This window comes from Scomber japonicus, chromosome 12, assembly GCF_027409825.1.
Source record: "Scomber japonicus isolate fScoJap1 chromosome 12, fScoJap1.pri, whole genome shotgun sequence".
NCBI classification, from domain to species: domain Eukaryota; kingdom Metazoa; phylum Chordata; class Actinopteri; order Scombriformes; family Scombridae; genus Scomber; species Scomber japonicus.
In genome coordinates, this window is record NC_070589.1 from 18,017,166 (window position 1) to 18,042,647 (window position 25,482).

Genomic DNA, 25,482 nt, shown 5'->3' on the forward strand with positions numbered 1-25,482 from the left:
CGTCGGTCACCCTTTCCAGCTTCAACTCTTCTCGCTTTTGACCATTCTTCCAGGAGCGCATTTGTGAGGTCATACACTGTGATGTTGGATTGCTGTAACCCAGCATTACAACAAGCCCTCATGTTTGGTATGGTTATCCTGAGAGAGTGAAATGATATGGTTTTCTTGCTTATAAACTGAATAAATTAAGTATAGGCTACACTGTCCAATAGCCACCATACATTTCTTAGAATCTGGGGACCCTCTATTGAATATCTATTTGTTTGGGGGGGTTTTTTTTAGCTGTAAGGAAACATTTAAAGAGTTTTTTAAGGCATATATAGTTAGGTATAGACATATATATATGTGTGTGTGTGTATGTATAGACATATATATATATATATATATAGATATATAGATATATAGATATATATATGTCTATGAGTTAGGTATATTCATATATATATGTCTATGGAGTTAGGCATAGACATATGTCTTTGGAGTTAGGTATATACATACTTTCATATATATTTCTATGAAGTTAGGCATAGACATATATATATATTATATGTCTATGAAGTTAGGACATATATATATATCTATAGAGTTAGGTACATACTGTTGTTAATAACGATGTAAGCGCTCATTTTCAAAACAGTTAACTAACAATAAGAATTATATTATTTTTAACACCTGCGAGTCAATTGGTTTCTTGATAGGTTTTTCACAGTTGACATTTCACTTACTGTTAATTAACTCTCAACCAAGCATTTAAATCAGCTCCCTCCAGTGTAGTGAAGGCAGCTGTAATGTTATGTTGTGTCTCACCATTAATTGGTTGAGTAGTTCATATAATTGGATTGTGATTAAAAGTAATACTCAATATTGAGTGGCAACTACTGTTCGATAATTGGGAAACTTCGTGATTTCGTAAACAAATTAGTTATGTCGATTACAATCTATTGGGATTTTTTTGTGGAAGACTGCTCCACCAGGCTCGTTGGTCTAGGGGTATGATTCTCGCTTAGGGTGCGAGAGGTCCCGGGTTCAAATCCCGGACGAGCCCAGTTTTTTTCCCCCTCATGATTGTTGCTTTGCTCTTGCTTTCGTTGCATCTGTCATGCACTCACAGATGCAAGAACCAAGCAGGTCAGTTTCAGGAGTTACCTCAGAGCTCAGACTCTTCCCCTTTGGGAAAGTAAAAGCAATATGACAGTAGTGCAAAAATACAAAAAATGAACATCCTAAGAAAACGATGGAAAAGTAATAAAAACATTAAAATGTTGAAGTTGTGATTTTGCATAATATTTCATATAAAATAAATATAATAGTTGCTTATATATATAGAAAATTAAGATAAACAGTAGGCCTACAATCCAATTTAAGATACTGGTATTATAAGATAGAAAAAACATTTTAATTCTTATCATACTATATTTATTTTATTCTTTATCTTGACTTACAAAGTTGAGCAAATTAGAATGGAAAAGGCTGTAGTAGCCATAGAGAACAATTACATCATTTTCAAAAGAATGAATAATTCTTAAAAGGTTTGACCCCGACGTGATTTGAACACGCAACCTTCTGATCTGGAGTCAGACGCGCTACCGTTGCGCCACGAGGTCCATGCTGAATCTATGGTAGGGAGGCAATATAAAAATAATCATCTATCGTTATCTATGTTTCAACTCTTTTCCCTGTTAAATATAAAGGCTGAGGAAAGAGACCAGAGCACCATTAATGTTGGTAAAGATTGATGGTGTTTTAAATAATGTATTGTATTATTTCAAAACGTAGAAATGTTAAAATAAGTAAATATTGACACGCCATAATGTTAATTTATAATCACTCTTAGGAGGAAGGCGATATTAGTAAACTACTGTACACACTGTTACCTCCACAACTGGAGGAAAATGTTGGGCAGTCCAGTATTCAATTAAAGGTAAGTGCCAAGCTATGCATGGCCGGTTAGCTCAGTTGGTTAGAGCGTGGTGCTAATAACGCCAAGGTCGCGGGTTCGATCCCCGTACGGGCCAACTAACTTTTTGGGTTCTTATACGGAGTCATAATATTTATCATCAGCCTGATCATCAGCCTGCTGAGCATGTTTAAGCATGCTCAGCATGTTTAAGCATGCTCAGCAAGCTAATTAATCTATTCATTTGTATTCGATTTTAAATGCACCTCTGTGGTTGTCACAAAAATAATTTCGTTGTGCTGTAGTGACAATAAAGTGCTTGAACTCTAGTGTTGTTGTACTATAAATATGTTGCATCACTAAGAGAGAGTAGTTTACAGTACACATTTGAGAAAAAACAGCCCTTTGCCACATATGTGTAGTGATTTTCTTTTAATGCAATATCAGACGGATAGCACGGAAATTAACATGAATTTAATGGAAAAAAATAAGAAGAAAAAAGGGGGACTGTAGACGTCTAATAATATTATTGATTAGTCTGCGACTTTTTATCGAGTGAATGAATAAATGGAAAGAAAAGGACTCTCGCAAACAAAAAGTTAATAGGCTATGAAGTGTAGATCAATGTGGACTCTTCTATTGACGATATACAGATGTTATAAATGCTTTCACAGCAGGAGAAAATATGTTTTCCACGTTATTATGGTTAAACTGTTTCTGCGATTACCGTGAAGTTCAAAATCACAACACACTACAATTTCAGGGGTTTGATTTGTCGGATTGACAGCCAGATGAGATGTGTATGTGGCGATGACATCATTATTTTCCTCTATCTTGCCTTCTGTTAATCAGCTAGAAACGTCATTTTCTGAGCTTCTTGCAGAAAGAAAAGAAACGAAAGAAAGAAAGATTTGGATGGATGGGAATGTGAAATCTATAGAAAATAAAGTAAAACGAAGCTCGAAACCCACATATCCCCTACCAAAACGGTAACAGTCTGAAAACAAGGGAGGTAGGGGTCTCCACCATGTGCAAGGCGTTGGTGGTATAGTGGTTAGCATAGCTGCCTTCCAAGCAGTTGACCCGGGTTCGATTCCCGGCCAACGCATACATTTTTCTGTTTTTATCTTTCTGATTTATACGTATTGAGTTTCAGCTATTCTGTTTCCCGTAATATTCTTCCTGTATAGCTGCTAATAATGTAATAATATTGAAAATACTTCTTTAAAAACTGTCTAAGAGTAAATAGTTTAAAGCACATATTTTCACTCAATGCTAATATTTTTTCTCAAATAGATGGTTGTCACTATATATTTTATGTTATCAGTGTTTATATTTTAAAATTAATGTATGTTATTATTTATGTGGGAATAATTAGCAAGGCATACCTGATCATTAACATATTGGGATACATTTCTGCAGCATTTTTGAGATCTTAATTTTTTTTTCAGGATATATGTTAAATATGAAACTATTTGTTAATTTATGTTTTAAGTTATCTGGGTATCTTAATCATGATTCCCTTAGCAATAAAATCCCTCTTGACTCCCACATAAACTCCCCATAAAAGGGCACAGTGCGACTGACCTCAGAGAGTGATATGTACTTGACTAATATTTGTGGTTATTGCCTTATATGTAATGAGCGTGCGCTCAGCCTCCCACACTGTTAGTTCAAGGTTTGGGGGATGAGGGAAACCAACCATTTAGCCAAGTCTGTTTCAGATAGAAAGATTTACAAAACTTGGCAACAATGCATCATTTGAACTCATTCAGGAAAGATATATAAGTATGTCCCTGGCCAACACATTCATCTCAATAAGCATCCTGATGTCTGCATGATTTCCATACCATATCACCTGCAGAAATCGGCTTGAGGGTTTGCCAGGGGTTGCAAGATACATATAGGGTGGCAAGGGTAAGCAAGTCAGGAAAGACTCAAACATCAAATTGTCTCTATAAAAGGGCCATATTTGGTATTTTCCTTCAAAATACTGGATAGTTTACCTGATCGGCCTGAAAACATTCAAATAACAGTCTGAGAAAGTAGAAATAATTCTTTAAGGGCTCATGTACAGTTGAAACCAGAAGTTTACATACACTGTATAAAAAGACACATAACCTTTGTTATGTCTATAAAAAATTCTCTCTCTCATTATTCTGGCATTTAGCAAATATAAATATATTTTTTAATCCTAACTGACCTAAAACAGGAAAGGTTGCGTCTGATATAAAGTCAGACAATGAGAAAGAAAAGGTTATATGTATTTTTATACAGTGTATGTGTAGCAGTATATTATATATATACTATATATTGTACATATATTACATACATTATACATATATTATAGTATATATCTTCTAATGTTTGTGGAAATCATCTAAATTCACAAATCATCTGGAAGAGAGGTTAAAAAGATCTGCTTACTTTGCTGCTTTAATTGAAAACAATCAGTCCAACCCAAGAAATTTGTTCAGTATTGTTGTGAGACATGTTGTGGATCCTCCTCCAGGCCAAATATTTGATGCCATCCCCTGAGAAATATTTTTCCTGTAATATTTCAGGACATTCTTATTATTGTTTTACTCTCTACTCTGCACATTTTAAACTGCTCTCTATTGACCATTTCTGTGCCTCAATGTTTGAAAACTGGTGTTCAGCCACTTTTAAAAAAGATGTTTCTTGATTCTTCTGATCTTGATCATTTTAGACCTATTTCTAAGCTTCTATTTTAAACTCAGGTTTTATAAAAAAGGTTGTAGCAGATCACCTGCTTGCATTTATTTGTGGAAATAATATTTTTGAGAAATTCCAATCAGAAAATAACAGTAATTAAAGTGCTCTTCTTAAAGTCTTCAATGACTTATTGTTGGTGGCTGATCCTCCATTCTTGTTTTCCTGGACCTAAGCATAGCGTTCCATACCGTTCACCGTGACATTCTCCTGGATTGTCCTGAGAACTTGGTTGGTATCAGTGACACTATTGGTTCCTATCTAAAAGACAGAAGTTTCTGTATTGGTGTCATAGATTCTAGGTCAGCTACGGGTCTTCACTGCGTGGTGCCCCAAGGCTCAGTGGTATAGGTCCAGTCCTCTTTTCCACTGATAAGCTCCCACTAGGCTACTGTGACCCTAAAAACAACTTTCAGAACAATGTCAACCAGCTAAACTGTCCGCATGACATCTAAAAGTGGATGTCACAAAATTTCCTGCAGCTAAACGCTGCTAAGACGGAGATATCAATTAGGTAATTAGGTCTAGATAGTGCAAACAGCCAAATTTCAAACTGTCTTGGTTCACTATCTCTTTCAATAACTCAGCATGGCAGACATTTTGGTGTCATTTTTTAATCAAAACCTTGACTTAGATAGACATCTAAGGTGAAAGGTCACTGATGCTGGCTTCCCTTCACTGGATACCTGTTGCTTTTCGAGGCGATTTTAATATTTTATTGATTCCTTACAAAGTCCAGAGAGGTGTTGCCCCAAGCTAGCTATCAGATCTCTTATTACCGTGTTATCTCCCGAGATCATTGTTGGCTCTTTTCTTATTGTTCAAGGTCCAGATTGAAACATAAAGATGATTAAGTCTTTATAGTCAGGCCTCCTAGACTTTGGAACGATTTGCCTGATGATTTTTAAATGACTATTAAAACCTTGTTTAAAATTGCTTTTGGTAATTTCACTGTATTTTATTGTATTTTGCTAATTTTACTCTATTCGTGTTTTTATAATGTGATTAATTTTTATGGCTTTTAAGGGTTTTTTTCATTCACAGTGTTTTGTAAAGTGCTATAGATAAAAACATTATTTAGAAATGATATAGCAAGTTAACATTGACTTGTTTTAAAGGGTCACAAGCCACAAAAGTTTGTAACTACACTCTTAATACCTTTGCACACACACACACACACACACACACACACACACACACACACACACACACACACACACACACACTACCTGCACTGGTTAAAAATTGATCCAGACTAGCGCCTCTTGCGAAAGATGGAAGGAGTTTACTTGTTGAACAGAAAACATGTCACTGTCTCTCTTCTACCCAGTAACTTCATTTGTTATCCTACTCACTGGTGTTAATCCTGTTTACCGTCTTTTTCCCTCTGTTGCCATGGATATGCTATTCCTATGGCAACTGCAGGCCTTTGTGGATGGCCTTGGGCCCCCACCGCAGAGGACTCTCTGAACCTTTCGTTACACATTCCCTTCAAGATCACAGGCAAATCACACAAGTAGCACATACTCTAAATCTGTCTCTTAACTGTCGCCCCCCCCCCCCCCCCCCCCCCCCCCTAGTCTCACGACTTACTTTTCTATCCTTGATGCACTGTACGTGTCTGAGACTGGCACATAGCTGTTTGGTGTTTTAGCGTTCATTTTTGGTAAATTGCACTCCAGGCATTCACTGGGTACGTGATACTGAATGCCAGTGGCAGTAGAAAGAGGACTGTGATCAGATTTGTAGCGCATGTATCAGTATCACTGTCATAAGAGTCAGCGCACACAAGCTTTCTAATTTTCTGAGGCAATGGAAACCAGATCTCCATCTTTAAAGATGCATGAGACTTCTTGAGCCATAGAGAATAGAGATGTAGGCTCCGCCAGAGAAAGTGTTTCACTGTTAGAGAGTTTTAAGAAAGGGAGGGGTGAGGTGAGGTGAGGCAGATACAGAATAAAGTTGCTTGTAGCAGCGAGGGCCCAAGTTGAAGCAGAGTACAGTGTCGGGACTGTTCACTGTGAGTGTGTGTAGGACAGGTGGGGGGCCTCCACCTGCTGAATGAACACCATCAGCGTTGGGGAGTACCATGGGCTACGGGTGGGCTCGGCCCTACTCGGCATTGTGGCGGGCTGCATCATCATCGGGGTGTCTAGGGAGTGTGATGCTGATGCTGTAGGAGGCATTTTCCTGGGAGCAGGGGGCCTAGGTGAGTGTGTGCCTTTTTAGGAACGACTGACCCACTAGTGGGAGAGTTATTTAACTGATAAAAGTTATTCAAAATTAGCTTTTTGCTTTGAACCTCTAATCTCATAAATAAATGATTTTCTGTAGTGATTCTCGTTGAGTATTGGAATGGAAGATTTGTTACTGTGATGATGGATTAACTCTAATGTGTTTGGAGTCATGACAGTTATTTTGTTTTTTCACATTGATACTATATGGCTTTTCTTGATGTTATAAGAATGGCTTATTAACATATTTTTTAGCAGATGAAATGTTTTAGGAGGTCACTACAGAAAATGCCAAATGACTTCTGTTTCAGGTCTCATCATACACTCACTGGCTACTTCATTAGGCACACTTGTCCAATACAGAGCTGTTTTATTGGATTGCATTGTCAGTTAAAGTTTGGACAAACCATCCCATTCACTTGAATTAGAAAGTGTGTTTGATTATATGACTCTGTGTTCATTCAAACAGAACATACAATTTATAAGCAATGCTAAACTTTCATCAAATGTGCAAGTCAGTACAGTATGTGGCAAAAGGAAGAGTTGCTGCACCAATACTTGAATATTGGACATTAAAGAGAACTTCTTCGACAAAAAAAAACGTCTTTTTCCCCCCACATACAGCAGTGTGGTCTGTGAGACAGCAAAAGTTAAAAAAAAGAAAAGAAAGAAAGAAAGAAATATCCCAACTTGTAAAACACACCATGTGATCTTTTGAGATAACAGTGTAACTGGAACCAACTGATATCCAGAGGAGTTGCACCGCCAAGATAAAGGAGCATCTTAACTGCTTCCTGGAGAGTTAAGAGTAAAGGCCAGGGCTTTTGATCTGACATCAGCATGCATAGTTAATGTGAAACACATTCTCACTGATGATTTGATAAGCTTTTAATAATTAATTTGCCTTTCTGTCTACATTTAAATGCACCCAAATCAAAACTGAGCACAGCAGCTTGATAAGACGTTCACCCCAGCAGCACTGGTGCAGCTAAGCAGCATCTAATTATGTGTTTGGGGCTTATGTGCCATGATGCCTCCTCCGACACATAGGCTGACTAATGAGTATGAACAGAGTGTTCTCGGCTGAATCTTGTCACTCCTTCTGCAGTTTCATGACATTTTAAGCACAGACATGCATCACAGCCACCCTCAGGACCAGCCGGGGTTTAATGCCAGTTCTTTTGGCTTATAAGGGAAATCAATAACTGTTGAATTGGAGCGGGGTGCCACTGAGAGGCGCACAAGCCCTGTGGTTCAGATATTACTTTATATTTCTAGTTGAACAGGAAGAAACATCACACACTGCATCTGGTACACTAAAAATAATCTGAAGACTGCGTCAGGATGATTACAGCAAGATTAGGAAATAAATACATAATGAATGTTATTGTAGTTTCTAATGTCTGTATGGGAGCCTCAGGTGAAACGGAAATATAGTTTCATACCTGCTGGTGTGGCATATGTGGCACTTTAACAATGAACAAATGAAAATAGCAGATTCTATTTAGGTTTATGCATTTATAACAGAAACATTTGATATCCCATTAATGAGATTTAAAGCCCACTGTATGCAGAGTTTTCCTGTTTTTAAAGAATAAATGACACAGAATAAATACAATTATTTTATCTTTTACAAGCCAAGATTGTGACTACAATTTACACATCTAGAAGCTCCTTGTTAATTCAGCCAATAGTGATAAGGGCACTATAGTAAAAACAGTGTTACTTAATCATTCAACAAATTAATTATGCTTTCTGCTTCCTAGGCCTGCTCATATCAATCTACCCCTTCATTAAAGCCTGGCTTAACATCAACCACATTCTTCCATCCTTTGGTAAGTTGTGTAATATTTATTTAGTTGTAAATTCACTTTAAAATCTTCTTGCTTCATCACTTGTGCAGCAGTTACTGAAAGACAATAATATCGAAGATTTTAGCTCTGAAAATTTTAATATCAGTATTTACTGTCACAGGAAACTTCAGAGTGCACCCAACACCTGCCAATCCAGCTCCCGAACAACCGATAGAGTCACTAAAAAGAGAAGGTGAGTGCACTAAATGTTCCAACCGAAAAGAAATTAATCATATGCAACTGTCACACAACCAATATTAAATATTACAAATCTAATATTACATGTATTACTTGATACTGAGCCTTCAGATCCATGCCATGTTGTTGATAACCAATGTGACACCACCAGTCTGTGGAGAGCTAATGGTTAATGGCAGTGAGTTAGATGTTTATTCTAGGTGGTGTTTGAAGAGCGTCAGCCATCTCTCTAATATCTCATGTGCTGTGATAAAAAAAAAGAAGCATGCTCTCTCCTTTCATAAACACTTTTTCCTTACTCAGATGGAAAACATAATGAGATCAAGCAAAGATGTAAGAGGAAGAAGAACTACTTTGCAGAGACTGAAATTTTAATAAGCATGCAACATTTTATATGAACTGCGATTCATCAAAGTAAAAGATCAATGTTAAAATTATACATCATAAGTAACTATTTAACTCTACCATAATGTCAGATTGCCTATTTTGCCCATTTTGCAGGTATTTTGTTGGTTTTCTCTCTCTCACCAGCCTTCCTAGTAAGATAAGGTTGGCAGATTTCCACAGACTGGCGATACATGTCATGTTATACTGTGTGTTTCCTGTGATCTCTGCAGGGACTCAGAGTCAACTAAATCTGGAGCACTCTAAAAGTCGAATGGGAACCTTTGTGGAGGGGGCACCGATGGCTGAGACCAACCCAGATGAGGGGTACGGGACAAACCCTTTTGTCTGCTAATTATGACGTGAAATTCATATAAGAGCTGATCATGGTGTGACATTCATTAAAATATATGTCCCATCTGTAGTCAGACTGTACTTTTTCAGTATATGAACAGCAGCATGATCATTCTATAACCCTAATCCTAATTAGACTGTAATTTTTAAGATTAAAGTGTTCCTTCTAATCAATTTAATTCCCTAAGATAATACCCTAATCATGCTTTCTGTTACATTATTTAAAGTATGATGAGACACACTTACACATCTAAGAACACACACAAGTGCATTCCCATAATCATGCAATGTAGAATGGTTAAATACACTGTATGAAGCACAGCTTGATTTTTTTCATGATCAGATGATCTGCATAGACAACCTTATGTAGGCCTTGGTTGCCTCTTGGAAATATCTAATTCTCTCTTTCAATATTCTTGTTTATTCAGAAGACTCATTTATTTGAGATGCTACCAAAAAAAAGGGACTGTCCTTCCAAGAAAAATGATGTTTGTCATTTGTTCAAATGCTGAATATGATTGACAGGGACCTCAAGCAGTTGTGCAAACTTTAGCTTTATCTTCTTTTAGCAATGACCACAGTTTTTTCTTCTTACAGCAAAATATTTTTGTGCCTAAAGCTAAAATTCGTGTGAGTAGTCAAAGATTAACTCTAACCCATACGCTTGTTCTATCCTCTGTGTGGACAAAATTATTTATTACCTAATATAAATGGCATTATGTTTATTAAGCCATTCTATAATAACAGGAAAATTGTCTTGACTTTGTATCTCTTCAACTTTGCATCTGCTATAGCAGAAGTGTATACACTTCGTTAGTTTGTAGTTGATGATATCAGGTAGATCATAAACGTATTATTTTTGCAATGGATATTCTTTTATCATAACAACATTGTCAATAGAACAGTCACCCAGATACCTTACATAAGAGCTTTTTGTTGCTTGTCCAAGTCATTTTGAGGGGACAAATGAACATTACAAAGTACAATATGACCATATATTCATAGTCAAACAATCACTTTACATGTTGTTGCCATGGTAAACCAGATTTTATATATGCTTCAATTATGTCCGGTTACATCAGTCATCAAACACGTGTTGACCAATGTGACGCCAAACATCCACATAAAGTACAAACAGTATATCTTGAGCCCCTAACGAAGCATTTTCAGAGCAGAGCATAAAATATCTTTACTAATGATTTGCAGCTTTTGAAAAAGCTCAACCTGACAGTCTAAGCCAGGCAGTGATTTCTTATCTTTTTGTGTTGCAAACCCCTTGAAATGTATCAATGTCTTCTTGTAACCCTTTGTCACCAATTGCATGTATCAATGAGTTCTGTTTTCTTGTTGTTTTGTTCAAATAATCTTTAGACTGCTATAGATTAGATGGTCTAGTAATACTCAAGAAACAAAGTAAAGACTAGAGGAAAAGTAAACAGAACTTTTGTAGCTGACATGCTCACTTGAGTAATGCTTTGGTTGTTTGCAGGACTTCTTCAGACATGCCAGACGTCTTATCAAGACGAAAACTTAAGCAGTCACCCTCTGATCAAGACCTGCCATGAAGGTATCAGAGCCCTAAACCTACTTTGTGTGCTCTTCATTTTGCTTATTTCAACTGTGGGATAAAATATGCAGATTTTTTACCTAATTTGATTGTTCCTTATTCATTCTTTTATGTTGTAGAGATGTTGTTTAGGCAGAGTCTGGCCTGTTTAAATTAGATTAGATTAGATCAACTTTATTGTCCCGAGGACATTTGTCTTGGGCTAAAAGCACCAGGTGCAGCTGCACATATACAACAATACATAATAAGCACAGGAAAACAAAACATACATGAAAACACAAAATCACAAAAAGTGCTTCAAAGTGTAGCATATCGCACTGAATAATATTACACAAGATCATGTGACGTACGAGACAATAAAATGGATAAAACTATGACTATCTAAGAGCAGGGGGTAATAAGTACTAGTTAAAATTGGTAAAAAAAAAACAAGGTAAAAAGATAAAAGATACGAAGATAAAAAAGATAGAAAAGATGAAGATAGGAAAATAGGACTAGGACTGAGGCAGTGTTTAGGAGTGTTATGGGTGAGGGGACAAATGAGAGTTTGAAATGATTACTTTTTATATCTGCTGGCTCTAAAACATTTCCTTATGGTAGGAGTTCAAATTCTGAGTGAAGGATGTGTGTTGGGTCACTGAGGATCATTTTTGCCTGTTTTATTACATTCTTATAGTAGATGGATTTGTTGAGGTCACCTTATGATACTGTATTTATATGGTCTAATAGATATCTCCAAAGATCAAACTACACTCTGGTGTCAAATTGTAATAGTGAAGTATTTTCATACTTCCTGACACTGAGTCAAGTAAATTAAACCCAGTAGTACCACTTCTACGCATCTCATCATCGCACAATCTTCTCAGCCGACAATTAAGAAATGATTATGATCGTGATGTGGTGATGGTACTCTTACATGATTTAGCTCAAGTTCCCTGGCCTGTATTTTGTCATTAGCAAAACAAATGGGAATACATTCACTTACGCAGAAAGATACACACATCCGATGCATGGACACACTGAACTGCCCCCCTGCAGTCAAACATAATACATTGATATTTAGGGCAGTGCAGACAGAATGGCTGCTGCATGGGAAGTGGTTTGGGGGAAGAACGCTGTGCTCTGACAGAAAGTGTGGCGTGCTGTGAGACTGGATAATAATAACGGGTCGTGTTGATGGGTCTCAGCAACAGGAGCCTGAGGAGTCTGCAGCTTGATGACAACCAGCAGTTTGATTGTCAGGCCTCAAATCACAGCACACCCCCACCACCCCCCGACAATCTGCCTGTGTCTGCATGAAGTTGAACACTGAAAGGACACATAATGGATGCCTGAATTGCACACCTCCAAAATTGGTTTAAGTGACTGACAATTAAAACAGGTGAATATAGATTCTTTATTACAAAAATCACTAATAAAAGCCAGAAAGTTTCAGGTATAACATTTTTACTGCCTTTAAATCATCTATACATCTCTACCCAGTAATTTAAGAGCTCATCCCAGCAAAAACAAAAGCTTGGACCTTGACTTAAAACCAGATCTGTGAACATTTACAGGGTCAGTTCTGCCAAATTATATAAAACACATGTTTACACTTGCTATCAATGGTCTAAACACAGATATTTTTGGTTTTATTGGAGATTTTGAATTATCCATCCATGAGAATTTTACCACAACTATTTAGAAAAGCATAAAAAGCAACATGCCTTACCAAAACAATGTCTTCAGTATTCTTGGTAATCTAGGAAACAAATATCTATAAAACGTTTTATTGCGATTTAGGTGAACCGACCCTTTAATATGCCCAAGAAATATAGTTTGGATACAAGCTGTAGGTGTTACAATCTCTCTGATGATGATTAACAATCTAACAGAAGTTTGACAGTTCACTTCCAGAGCTTCATGCTACTCATTTCCAAGATTTGGAAATTGTGGGTTTGTTTTGTAGCAGCTGTTTCTAGAAATACACTATCAAGCTCAACTTTTAAGCCGACGCAGACAAGAAGTGCTAAAAATTCTCAGAAATAATTTCATTTTTAAACACCTGTTAAATTGACATCCCAGAGCAAGAGAGCAAGGGACCTTTATTGGGATCAATTTATAAACATATAACTAAAAAAACACATTTGAAGCACGCAGAGAGAGAAAAAAAGGATAATAAGTAAGTAAGTGGACCTTGAGTTGGGGTTATTTTATCAACCTCAATACATCCAAGGTTAAGAATGAACCCTTTAAAGTTTTAAGGTATGATATGTGTCACTTTCTAATAAGGCAACCTTCACTTAGAAACTATAAATTGCAACTAATTTCTATCTGCTAATAGTTAATGAATTGTTTACTAATGCTTCATAAATCAGTTATATGTTTTTAATAAGAAACACTTTGGGGTGGCTGACTTCTGACCTTTCATCTTCAGTCTACAGTTGTAAATTTCCATCTGCCAACTTGGATTATTGTACCTGATTAATAATTTATTAGCATATAATTACAGATGACCTACTGTTGGTTTATTAAAGCATTACACCTGTACTAGCATCCTGTTACTGTCTGCCTGTCAAACACAGGACTGAGTTTTAAAGCCACTGGCATCTGAATTTATCTGCCCCTATCCAACTCTTAGATCCTCACAGCAAGAGCTACTCCATGATGGAAGTTACTGGGTAAAAGACATTGTGCCTTTGCAGTAGCTTCAACTTTCATTCAAGTGCTCCTCTATTGACACTTTAAAGGCAAGACTTTTTCAATGGCCATTGAGCGCTCTTAATGGCTTTAGTACTTAATCTCTTACTCATACATTTATTTAAACAAATATTTTACAATCATCATTTTATGTTTTACATGTGTTTATATGCTTTGATAGCGCTTTACTCTCCTTAATGAGTCCCTTTTACTACTGATGTCATTTTATCTCCACTGTTATTTGTAGCACTGGTCAACTCCAATTGTTTTTAAATGTACCCTATGAATAAACTTGACTTAATAATTGTGGTTATTTAATTAAGATGCTGAACAGATTCATGCAGAAGCCTTTTATTTAAGGCTATGACTGAAGACTGAAGACTGAAAACAAGGAAACTGAAGAAAAATGTGGTGCCCATCAGTATCATCAAAGGTTTGATCAGACTGTGTGTGTGCTCTACCCTGACAGGGTTTTATAATAAAAAGGGAAAATTATATTGAGGAATGTTTAAATAAATAAAAAAAATAGCAACAAGTAAATAAACGAGAGCTTCAAGCAGAGAGCCACCCTTCACCTTCATCATCCCCTTCAAAGACACACACACACACACACACACACACACACACACACACATATTTGTCTTTATATCGTTGTGAGGACATTCATTGACATAATGCATTCCCTAACCCTTACCATAACCTTAGCTATAACAACTTAATGCCTATAGGCTCAACCCTCACTCTAAACTGAACCTAAACCTAAACCTAATCCTAACCTTATTACCAAGATTTGACCCTCAAATTGCCCCTTTGAAGCTGAATTGTCCACCCACCCACAAACACACACACACACACACACACACACACACTGAACAGGCTCAACACTGGTGAAGGACGCAGCGGTGAATCGGCAGCAGAGTCGCATCCAGCGGTTCTCAGAGAAGGAAAGATGCTTTGACTGCTCGACAGATTAAAAATGAAATATCTCTACTTCGTACCGACAAAAATGCCTCGCACACATTAACTGCCCCCTGCCCTCCTCCTCCTCATTTCCGTTGCAAGATGACCTGTCAGGTGCTACGTGCGTCTCGGTCCACATCAGGAGCAGCGCGCCGTGTTGCGTCTGTATGTCAACTCAGAAGAAATGCCACCTCACATAAGTGATCTTTTCCTTCCCGTCGGATTTTATGTTCCTCGGCAGATCGGATCGCCTGGCCACTGATTGAATGGCTGTCATGACTTCTGGTGCCCTCAGGACCGTGAAGCTACAGGATGAAAATGCGCCGGTTGGCGTTCATGCGTCCTCTCAACCTCTCAGTAATTACGCTCCATAATTAGACTGAGGATGGCGTTGAAAATCCGCGTTGATTAAACAATGGAGAGACCTTCAGTACATCGACATAAAGGGTAAGATGGGTTTTTCAAATGTTATTATTATTACGGATTAATGTTACATGAATGCCACACGAATGCAGTACCCATTTACATGTTTCCTCGCCAGTTTAATCGTACTGTTATAGTTAGGGTCTTATATTTTACAGATATTCACATATGGTTGTTCTCCCTTTTCTCCTTCACTCGCTCATTTTCACTGAATGCTCTTGAATGGGTGCATGCAGGAATGAAAGGGCTGATTTGATTGCAACTAAATACTAGTGGCCTAGATGGCATGAATGAAGCAGCTGCAATGCGATATTTCAAACATTTTACTTGACAAATTAACATCAACGATTCTAATCAATCATATTTTTAAGCAGAATTTTCTTATTAAATGGGGATGCGGGAGTCACATGTGCATGCATCTTATTTGTAATGTGCTTACTTGTCATGTAATTCTGCTTTATTATGCTAGAAAATCACCAGTTGGCTCCTGTATATGCTGCCATCAGTCGTCCTCACCTGTTGTTCTGTTATTCTACATTTAAATGTTTGTTTCAATCTTTGCCTTTTTTCTACCTGAGTTGCTTTTATTTTTACTTATTAGGTGCTCTCTACTTTTCCTATGTGTTGTTTCACATATGGCCTATTTTCAAGATTTCAATTGAATTGTCAGCCTTCCTTCCATGTTGATTGGTGTAAACTCACTAACATAGACTACAGCTGCACTGTAAGTGCCATCTAGATTTTAACTCACAGAGTGTCCAGTGTTTTCTATGTGGAGATCATCACATATTTATCATATTATGTCAATCAACTTACTTTGTAATTTAGAGCATCAGCAGGGCAGAGTGACGAATGTTGAGACTCACAGAGGACACTTCACATATGCCCACAATGATTATTAGATAGCCATCCATTGACAGAGCACAGAATAAGAGCAGTTTAATGAGTGCACTTATCTTTCTTTCCTTTCATTGTATGTGTATGTAAAAAAAACTCTTTTAGCTGTCATGTGTTGTCATTTACAGACAAAGATGTTTCCTCGCTGTGAATTGGACACAGTTTATTTAAACATTGCCATGGAGAAGAGTTTGGACTGAAGCACAGGACGATTTCATAACACAAGCGGAAGAAAGAGAGAGAGAGCCCGGAGATTAAGACATGGTCATCAATGAAAGAAACACCGGCACCCCTGTACCTAAAAAGGAGCCACAAAAGAAGAACAAGAGGACGTCTCGCCCTCATGGCCTGCCCAGTCCGGCACTCTGCTGTGCCTGTGGCCTATGCATCATGCTGGCTGGACTCAACATCACCCTGGTGGGAGCATTTGCTTTCAGCACACCGTTGCCTTCTGCCAACCCCTCGATCATTATTGGACCTATCCTACTGCTGGTGGCCTTCTCCTTTTTCGGGGCCTGTTGCGTGTGCAGCCGCCTCCCCCCTCCCCACAGCTCGAGGTCTAAGGTGGGTGGCAGGGGCACGGGCTTGATGGGACATGGTGGGCTGGCTGGAGGAGCAGCGTTTGAAATAGAGACCAGCGAGCACACGCTGCAGGATACTACAGCTGTGCAGCTGAGCCCCACATCCTCCCCTGGATCATCCCGGGTGTCCAGCCCAGACAGAGAGGCCCCTGATGCAGCCCCACCAGGAGCCTGCAAGCTCTTCACCATGGAGACCAATGGCCCTTCTTCTGTTTCAGCCACTGTAGTTTACTCAGCCTCCACAGCAGCAGGAGGTGAGGTGAGGCTCAACCTGCCACGTGAAGAAGTGGTGACCTAGCAGGGCAGAAACTCTTCCCAGGCCGGAGTGCTAGCAGTGTAAATAACCTTCTGGGTCGAGGGCTTGCCGAGTGTGATTGTGTCCTCTAGTTGTGCCATATTTCCGGTTGTGACAAGTTGTCCACAGTATGCTTTTGATTTCTCTTGCTGGTAATTAGCATGCAAAATAAAATGAAACATCCCGGTATTTTTGGATAATAGGTTTTGGAATTCAAATTCCTACCTCTCTTATGCTGTTTTTCCTGCAGCAATTTGTTTTTAATGTGGGGCATTATGAACAGTTTTCATGTTGAAATCAAACTAAGTGTCTGAAACCACGAACATTTATGTTCACTGTTACTGTGGTTTGTGGAAATCTCGCCTGTCAGCAGTGATTTGAGAGGGTTCGCCTGAAAAATGTCATTAATTTGTTCTGAAACTCTAAAGATTCAATGTGAAAGGTCAGTAATGAAAACCAGAGTTGAATTGTACAGGTACGTTTGTGGTGACATTTGGCATTTTGTGTGCCGTTCTCAGTGTTGAACTTGTTTTGGGGGCATGAAACATTATAGGTCATAGGGGTCCCAAAGCAATATTCTCTCACCTGAGACAAAGTTCTTGGCATTTGCAGTTCTTTTCACAAGTAATCAATTAATCACTACACTACTACAGTCAGTACATTTATGATGTTATGAACAGTGGTGTGTTACAGTATATTTACATGTGACTGTGTGCAATGTTAGATCATGGAAGCATTACTCTAGTCTGATAAGCTATGTCATTACTCCAATGTTAACACTGTGAGTATTACATTTCTCTCTACAATCACTGTCAGTCTTTGATTTCTCATACATGTTCAACGTCACTTTCTTCATGTTTTCTTCAGTAATTCCCAGACAGTGTAATACAATTTAGGTCATGATCCAGATGGAATAGGAACTTACCACACTGCAAGGTATAAAACTGTGAAATTGTGATACATTTGTGAATGTGGAACATGTGAATGTCACAGTATTGAATTCTCATTTTTCAGGTCTGATGTGGCAAACTTCAGCTTCATATTCAGCAGAGGTTAACCTCCACTGGACATAGTATACATCATACAGGCAAGCCAAGAAGTTTACAAACACAGTTTAGATATTCAGATTGCATAAAAAATGTTCCCCATCACTGTGATGTCTTCTCGTCAGTTATGAAATTTGACTGGTCAAACAAGACATTCAAAGCCTGATTTCCTTTGAAAGGAAATTGCCTTAGACTGAGATATCAGGATCAAACTAATGAGGGCTATATACAGTAAAAATGCACAATAGCATTTTCTTCAGAAAGCCTTTGTTTGGCTCTGGATTTCTATTCCATTTATTGTTAGAGAAGCCTCAACAAGTTTCAGTTGTTTGTGGATAAACACATGCATGCAAATGGCTTCAATGTTTGAAATGTACTTGGAGTAGCAGCTGATCATCAGTGAATGTCACCTACCAGAGCGTTCCTTTACACAGTATTATCCTTCATTATTTGTGACAAAGCTCCTCAAAAGTATCAGTTTCTCTGCCAAAGCTTGCACTCATGCCAAATTAGAGTGCCAAGCTTAATTTTGCATGTTCAGAGAGCTGAATTATGGAAATTCAAACTGAATTATTGGTGTTATATGTGTGTTTTAATTTCAGTAACACAAAATCTGAAAACTGTAAAGTAAAGAGTATTTTTGTGAAGATTATAATTTGTTTATTTTAAAAGTGAATCCTTCAGAAGATATAAATAAAAATGCTCTTTCAGTACGTGTGGTCACTCATTATGTATGCCTGGCATGACACTGTGTTCTTGCTACATTGCATGTTGTGTCATCATGAAGTGACATGAATAAAAATGACCCGCTGGATTTGTTATGTTGAAAGTTCAAACAAGTTCAGCAGGATCTTAAAAGATAAAAGTATTGGTGCGTGATGATCATAACAAACACTATTTTTTCCAGGAATTTTATTAAGATTATTTCACAGTTTGTTGGCCTCTTGTACACCTGAAGGCTACAACTAATGGTTTCTTTTTCATTATCCATCTATCTGCATGTTGCTTTCTTAATTAATTAATTGATTATTCAGTCTATAATATGTCAAGAATAACTATCACAATATAGAGTTAAATTTGCTTATGTAGTCTAACCGAGTCTAGAAGCCAAAGATAATCACACATGCGAAGCCAGAACCAGCACACTTGCATTTTGCTTCAGAAATTATTCCAACAATTGAAAGATTATCAGAATTGCTGCTGATTCTTTTTTCTTCAGTCAAATAATCATTTAACCAGTTCAGCTCAAAACCACATCAGCTCTACCGTTAAAAAATGGTTTGAAGAAGTTAATAAGAGATTAAATCCCTTAACACATAGTGTCAAGATGGCCTTGATTAAAGGACTTAATTGAGGCCGTATGAGCTCGATCTGCCGGTTTTGTTCATGTGTGAAGTCAAAGTTTCGCCACTAGAGAGCGCCATAGCCCAATCTATGACTTTCAGCGAAGTTATATAAAATGTGGCTGTTATCTTAGCTGAAACCAGCAGATGTCAGTAGATCATAGCAAGCTTTTGGTGGCTATTGTTGAGCCTATCAGGGAATTAATGGTGTAGCAGATTATATTAAAGGGAATTTGATCACTTGCAAACTGCCTATAGATTATTGGCAAATAAAATGATACAAGGTGGTTTATTTTGTCTCAAAGCATTTTAAAAATTCAAGATACACCTGCTTTATGAGAATCCATTAGACAAGTGTGAAACATGTTTTATGTAAGATTTCTCATCACTGTGTCAAAATGCGACACTCAGTTTTGTTTGGCAATCTCAGTTATTGTTGTAGCATTATGAGAGTATCATTCTGAATAACCAGGATGCTGATAAAGCTCCTTTGTGCTCTTGAGATGATGAAGGCACAGGTCTGCGGTGTCCTACTTTCCAAGGCAGCTCAGCTGACAAAATGGACTGATCATTTTTCAATCAGAGTGGCTTCAAAACCAACTGACACTCCATTTTTCTGCAGAATTTTTGATTAAAGATTAAATTTAAAGTTGCAGTATGAGATCTACATCTACTAAGTTTTGGTTCGGACTAGAAAAATGGAAAAGGGTATAGGGATGTAGGTGCATCAATTTACAAAATTAAACTCAATCCAATCAATAAAAAAGGGTTCTTTGGTTTTATAAAACATATAGTAAAATAATAAGACTGCGTCTGACCCATTTCTCTATACTGGTACTATTAATTCCTGAAGAAGTTTACAGTAACCATGAGGTTAAAAAAAAGTGTAAGAGTTTGAAGCAGCAGATGGTGGGTTGAGGCTGGTCACTGTTACTGGACGTGCCAAGCAGGGAACTCAGCCAAGACACTGAGGCTGTCATATATCGGCAGCATATAATGGGATTTTCTGTGATTAAGCCTGCACTGGAACACTTAATATTTTGGGAAAACATGAAAACTACTGATCCGCTATTCCACTCAGCCCTCTCCCTCCCCACCTTTCAACTATTTCCAGGTTTATGTTGTGTTACACAAAACATTTCTCAAGAGGCATCGTCATCGAACATGCATGCTTCCTGCATCTTCTGCCTGTTGGCCTTGACTAAAGAGGCTCATAAAACATATGAAATATTTAGCCAGCTGGAGGCTCAAGACACAAAGATTTACTACCCTTAGGAGGTGAACAGGTTTGTGGGTAAATTGCAGCTTGAGGAGAATAATCGTATGTTTATGCTCCTGGTGAGCAAAGGTCAGGGAGAGGAGTCATGGTGTACCACTGCAGTTCAGCTTACTTGACATGAGGGACCAAATGGAAGTCATTCTCTGCCCTTTGAACCTTCCTGTGTCCTCACCTTGCTTTTAAAATACGTTTGCATAATCACTTTAAGTGGGAAAAGTCCTTACATGCCCTCCAGATGCTGGAAGACTGTCAAAAGTCCACTTTCTCTTGGCCTCCATACCTTTTAACGCTGAACATAAGGCTGTTTACAATCCCATAGAGCATGACTACAGACTTCGTTATTGCTTAAATTAGGCAATTAAGTTATTGGATTGCTGATTTGGCGTGACTGTTTCATGCCAAAAGATGGGTAATGATAAACGCTTTGAGCAGACATACTGTCTGAGCCTTTGGCCTGGATTAGTTTTTTATCACAGCAGATATCAAATGTACCCAGTGACTTCAAAATGTTGGATAGATGGTTTTAAACACAAAACAATATGTTTAATTTCTGCCGAGAAAACAACCTTTAACCCTTACATACTATCCATATTCATTATTCTTTCAGCGATCAGCGATAGTGTTTTATTTAGTTTGACACTATTTGTTTATAGAGAAAACACATTTATGATCACACTATATTATGATCTCATGTTATCTAAAACAGGAGAACAAACCAGCCATAATTATTTCTATGAATTTTATTTAAAGTCAAGGATGCAACAACATTTTTGGTAGGTACATTTCATTATATCCATTAAAACCATCCATCAACACTGCCTGTAAACCACTCCAACCAAATCATTCTGGGACATTTTAGGAAAAGTCATTACATTACAGTTTTAATGGATGTCCTTTATGGTATGTTTAATTATTTCAAATGTCAAAATGGGTCACACTTGACCCAAAGGAATGCAGGCATGCTTTAAAGAAGTGGTAGTAAATGTTGACACTACCACTGTTTGTCTCTTTCATAATCCTGTATTTGCATGTTGCATCCACCATCAGCAGTCTTCTTTTGTTACAGAATGTCTGACAAGGCTGCTGGTACATCAAATATTATCAGTGTACAGCCATTGTTTTTTGACATCTTAAAGCAGAGTGTACATTGCTCTTGTTCACATAGATACCAAGAAGCAATAATGACTGAGAGTGATTGTTTGTGATGCTAAGATACAGTATAAACAAATGAAAAGGTCAGGAAAATAGGTTGGTGAACATGCATTGCACAGTTAACCACAGATGCAGCCATCGCATGTCTTCTTATTTGTCATGATGAGACGCTGTAAAAGCCACCAATACACTCACACCTGCAATCACAAGCATCCCATCCGCTCTAAACTGGAGTGTGGCGGATCCTGACATGGTTCATGTGGTCCTGTGTGGATGTGCTTGTGTGTGAGAACACTCTCAGTTGAATGAGTCGGCAGAGGAGGGGGATGGCGAATGTAATCAAGCTGAAAAGATTAGGGGAAGACGAGCTGCTGAGGATCTATGAGAGCAGACACTGGTTATATAACCCTAACCCAGTTCACTCCGCTTCCAAAGACGGACTGGGAGGGAGGGAGAAGAAGGATTTACTGAAAACGGGGGAATCTTTGTTTAGACTGAAATGAACCAGGCCATCACTTATCAGCACGCACTGTTGGTTCAAATGACAATAGGTGTCAAATTCTTCACTTTTTATTCTATCAAAATGTTTCCCCAGGTCAACAAAGAGGTTATAGATTGCTTTGTCAAAAAAAGGCATTGACTTATTTAGTGCAGGATAAAATGCTTATGGTTTTGTTATTATTGAGTGTCCAGCGCAGGTAAATTGCTGCATTTCATTGGTTGAGCATATCAATATGTTTCAGGCCCTTCTCTGCAACCCTGCAATTCAACCCTGCAACACCAGAAACATCACCAGAAAACATATCAAAGCTGGTGTTGATAGCGGTATTGCTCTTGAGGTACCATGCACGGGTGGGCCTCTTGACTGCCAGGCTGTTTCTGCTGGTGTCTGTGACCTGTGGCAGAAGCAGTTTGAGGGTGACATGGAGAAGAAAGCCTCTCACAGATTGGGGGTGGAGGGGTGGGGTAAAGATACATCAGATTTTGATCAAAACCAATGAGGGTTCTAATAGTAATGCTGCAGTACTGTGCATACAAATGACCACTGACAATGAGTCCCTCGCCATTCTCAACTCCGCCATTCACCCACAGTAAATGGCAGTTTATTCAAGTGGCCGGCTGTTGCATAACCTTGCTTTTCTCAAGCCTATATGTGGGCCCTGGGAGAAGGAAACATACACAGTAGTGTATAAGAGAGAGTGATAGGATCTGAGTGTAGTTCCGGGAAAGTATAAAAAGCACAAGAAAACGTTGCAAACAGTGTGACCACTATGACTTGGCTTGATGGTCATGTGAATAGCTTTAATGCACAGAGCCGAAGAGACCAATTACTCTCTCCTATAACAGCCATTAACAAAGTCAATCAATGTTGCTTTCAGTTGCTTCAGTGGTTAGTAGTTGAAACTGTTGAAACGGTTCGAACACTGACTTGGCATCTCTGGTTCAGTTTTAGTGGTTTCATTCTTACTATCCATTTATAAATCCTCTGCGAAGTAACCGGCATCGTACCCCAGGGGCCTGTCCTTTGATTCACTCATTGTTCCATCTCTAGATGTTATCCATTCTTCCAAATATTATATATTCCCTCATTTGGTGTTTTGATGATGGTGGTGGATGATTGGAGTGAGTGCCGTCTGGGTTGAAATCTGGTGACTGTGAAGGCCCCAGTATAAGAATCACATCATTTTTATACTCATCAAACCATTCATTGACCCCTCGGGCCCTATACGGAACAGTAGCATTGTCATCCAGGAAGGATAATCCTTCATCATAGGATAAAGGTGATCACTCAGAGCAACTTTGTAATGATTAGCAGTTACCCTCACCTCTCAGGAGACAAATGGACCCACACCATGCCAGAAAAATGCCCCCCACACCAAAACATAGCCACCGGATCCACTCACTTTAGTGGTCAAGCATTGAGATCTGATCTATCATACTTTTAAACTATTTCTAATTTGTTTTTGTTTTTTACCAATTTTTGTTTTGTCTTGTAAAGCACCTCATAACTTTGCCATGAAAAGTGCTATATAATAATAATTATTATTATTCTGATTATTTTTCAATAATGTTTTGCCGCCATGTACACAGTATGGATAGTTATGTCTGTTTCTCCTCACGTCCACTGGGTGTCTTTGACTTGTTCTCCGAATGTTATCCTTTTGCATGTGGCCCACTGTTTATCCAAGCAAATCAATAGACAGACCGAAAATAGAATGGTTCGTGTGTCAATATTTAAAGCTGACTAGTGGTCAAACATTCAACTTATAAGTTGCAAAATCATATTTTGGAGTTGGTGAACTTGTGTAGTAAACCTTGCACCTTGCATGATTTCCCGCACATGATTACTGGTGCAGTATGAATGCTACACCCCCAGTGTCGTGTCTGGATGCTGTGTACAGCGAGTGTTTCTTTATGGATTATGTTTGATGATATGACAGCTGCATGCTAGGTTACAGAACAAAATGAACCAACTGAATACTGTATTGGATGTCCTGGGGTGCATGAGGGTTGGTAAACAACATGTTGTACCGCTTGCTTCCAGCAGAGGCCCCCGTTTTTCAAAGAACTGCAGGGACAATGAATGAAAAACACTTCTCCACAGCAGACTGCCTCAGACCGGTTTCTTGAGTGAGGCTGTCATTCTCTGAAATTCAACATTAGACTGATATCAGCTGTGTTTGCTATTGTCTTCCTGCTCCAGAGAGATACTATCGTTCGTAATTTATGAATTGTAAAGTGACTCACCTCTGATTGTTTTATGTGCAACAGTTGAACTTGCATAAAGGGAACTCCTATGATGTGTTTAAGGCAATCCCCTGTCATTATAATGAGGTGCAAGTAGCAACTTATTGTACTTTTGTTCTTGTATGCTGTTGCGTCTGCACTTATAGCTTTGGAATACTATGATAACAGACTGCCATGTGGGTCATTTTACTGGAGAAAGGGTGATTGGTAGTTTTGCACTTACCTGTACTTACCGGTGCATTATCCAGTATACCACAAATACATATTGTTTGGAATAACAATGATTTGATCAGTAACAGGTCAGTTTGAGGAATGACCCTTGATTGAATTAAAGGCCTCATTTCAACATCCCTAAGAATCATGTGTGGTGTATCAGGTATTCACTACATCTCCTTTAAATAAACAGTGACAGGCTGATCTTTGGAGCACCAGCACACACCAAACAACAAATGGAATGAAAGTCCTTTTCCTGCTTGAAGAAAACTTAGCTGGCCACCTGTGGAAGAGAGGAAGCCCCTCTTGCTGTGCATCCGACAGGCCAGTTTTTAAACAGAGAACTGGTTTGCCATGGCAGCGGCTATCAGCATACATGGCACTGTGGGGGTGGCCGTTCTGTGTCAGCACTCATTACCATCCACCGCCTTAGTGGATGCCTCTTCCAGGAGTCTTTTAGAAAGAAAGAAAAGAGAGATGCTTTACACTTTAATGACTTTCCCACAGTGGCTCTCCAAAACAACAGCTCCCCTTAAATTGCTGTGCCCTGGCTGAGACTGGAGGAGAGTCCCCACTGCTCAACAGAGGAAGGGAAATACTGAGACCACTGTCTGTCCACTCTGCAAGGCCAGCCAACAGGGGTGGG

The 25,482-nt window shown here is 38.5% G+C and overlaps 2 protein-coding genes and 4 non-coding genes across 6 annotated transcripts; 5 read left to right on the forward strand and 1 right to left on the reverse strand.

Moving 5' to 3' along the window:
• Window positions 1-973: 973 nt before the first annotated feature.
• Window positions 974-1,045, forward strand: trnap-agg (transfer RNA proline (anticodon AGG)). Its single transcript has one exon. It is a non-coding gene; the product is annotated as a tRNA-Pro (tRNA).
• Window positions 1,046-1,532: 487 nt separating this feature from the next.
• On the reverse strand, window positions 1,533-1,604 carry trnaw-cca (transfer RNA tryptophan (anticodon CCA)). Its single transcript has one exon. It is a non-coding gene; the product is annotated as a tRNA-Trp (tRNA).
• Window positions 1,605-1,941: 337 nt separating this feature from the next.
• On the forward strand, window positions 1,942-2,015 carry trnai-aau (transfer RNA isoleucine (anticodon AAU)). Its single transcript has one exon. It is a non-coding gene; the product is annotated as a tRNA-Ile (tRNA).
• A 918-nt stretch (window positions 2,016-2,933) lies between these two features.
• On the forward strand, window positions 2,934-3,005 carry trnag-ucc (transfer RNA glycine (anticodon UCC)). The gene has a single exon. It is a non-coding gene; the product is annotated as a tRNA-Gly (tRNA).
• Window positions 3,006-6,691: 3,686 nt separating this feature from the next.
• On the forward strand, window positions 6,692-11,218 carry kncn (kinocilin). Its single transcript, XM_053330306.1, has 5 exons — window positions 6,692-6,839; window positions 8,631-8,699; window positions 8,839-8,910; window positions 9,533-9,626; window positions 11,143-11,218. Exons 1-5 carry the CDS (start codon window positions 6,692-6,694, stop codon window positions 11,216-11,218), a joined length of 459 nt encoding a protein of 152 aa, XP_053186281.1.
• A 5,222-nt stretch (window positions 11,219-16,440) lies between these two features.
• tmem275a (transmembrane protein 275a) lies at window positions 16,441-17,058 on the forward strand. The gene has a single exon (XM_053330305.1). It carries the CDS (start codon window positions 16,441-16,443, stop codon window positions 17,056-17,058), a length of 618 nt encoding a protein of 205 aa, XP_053186280.1.
• Window positions 17,059-25,482: the final 8,424 nt, after the last annotated feature.

Coding starts and splice junctions, on each gene's coding strand:
- tmem275a (XM_053330305.1), top strand. CDS start 16,441: ATGGTCATCAATGAAAGAAACACCGGCACCCCTGTACCTAAAAAGGAG.
- kncn (XM_053330306.1), top strand. CDS start 6,692: ATGAACACCATCAGCGTTGGGGAGTACCATGGGCTACGGGTGGGCTCG. Junction 6,840..8,630: donor CCTGGGAGCAGGGGGCCTAG/GTGAGTGTGTGC, acceptor TCTGCTTCCTAG/GCCTGCTCATATCAATCTAC. Junction 9,627..11,142: donor GAGACCAACCCAGATGAGGG/GTACGGGACAAA, acceptor GGTTGTTTGCAG/GACTTCTTCAGACATGCCAG.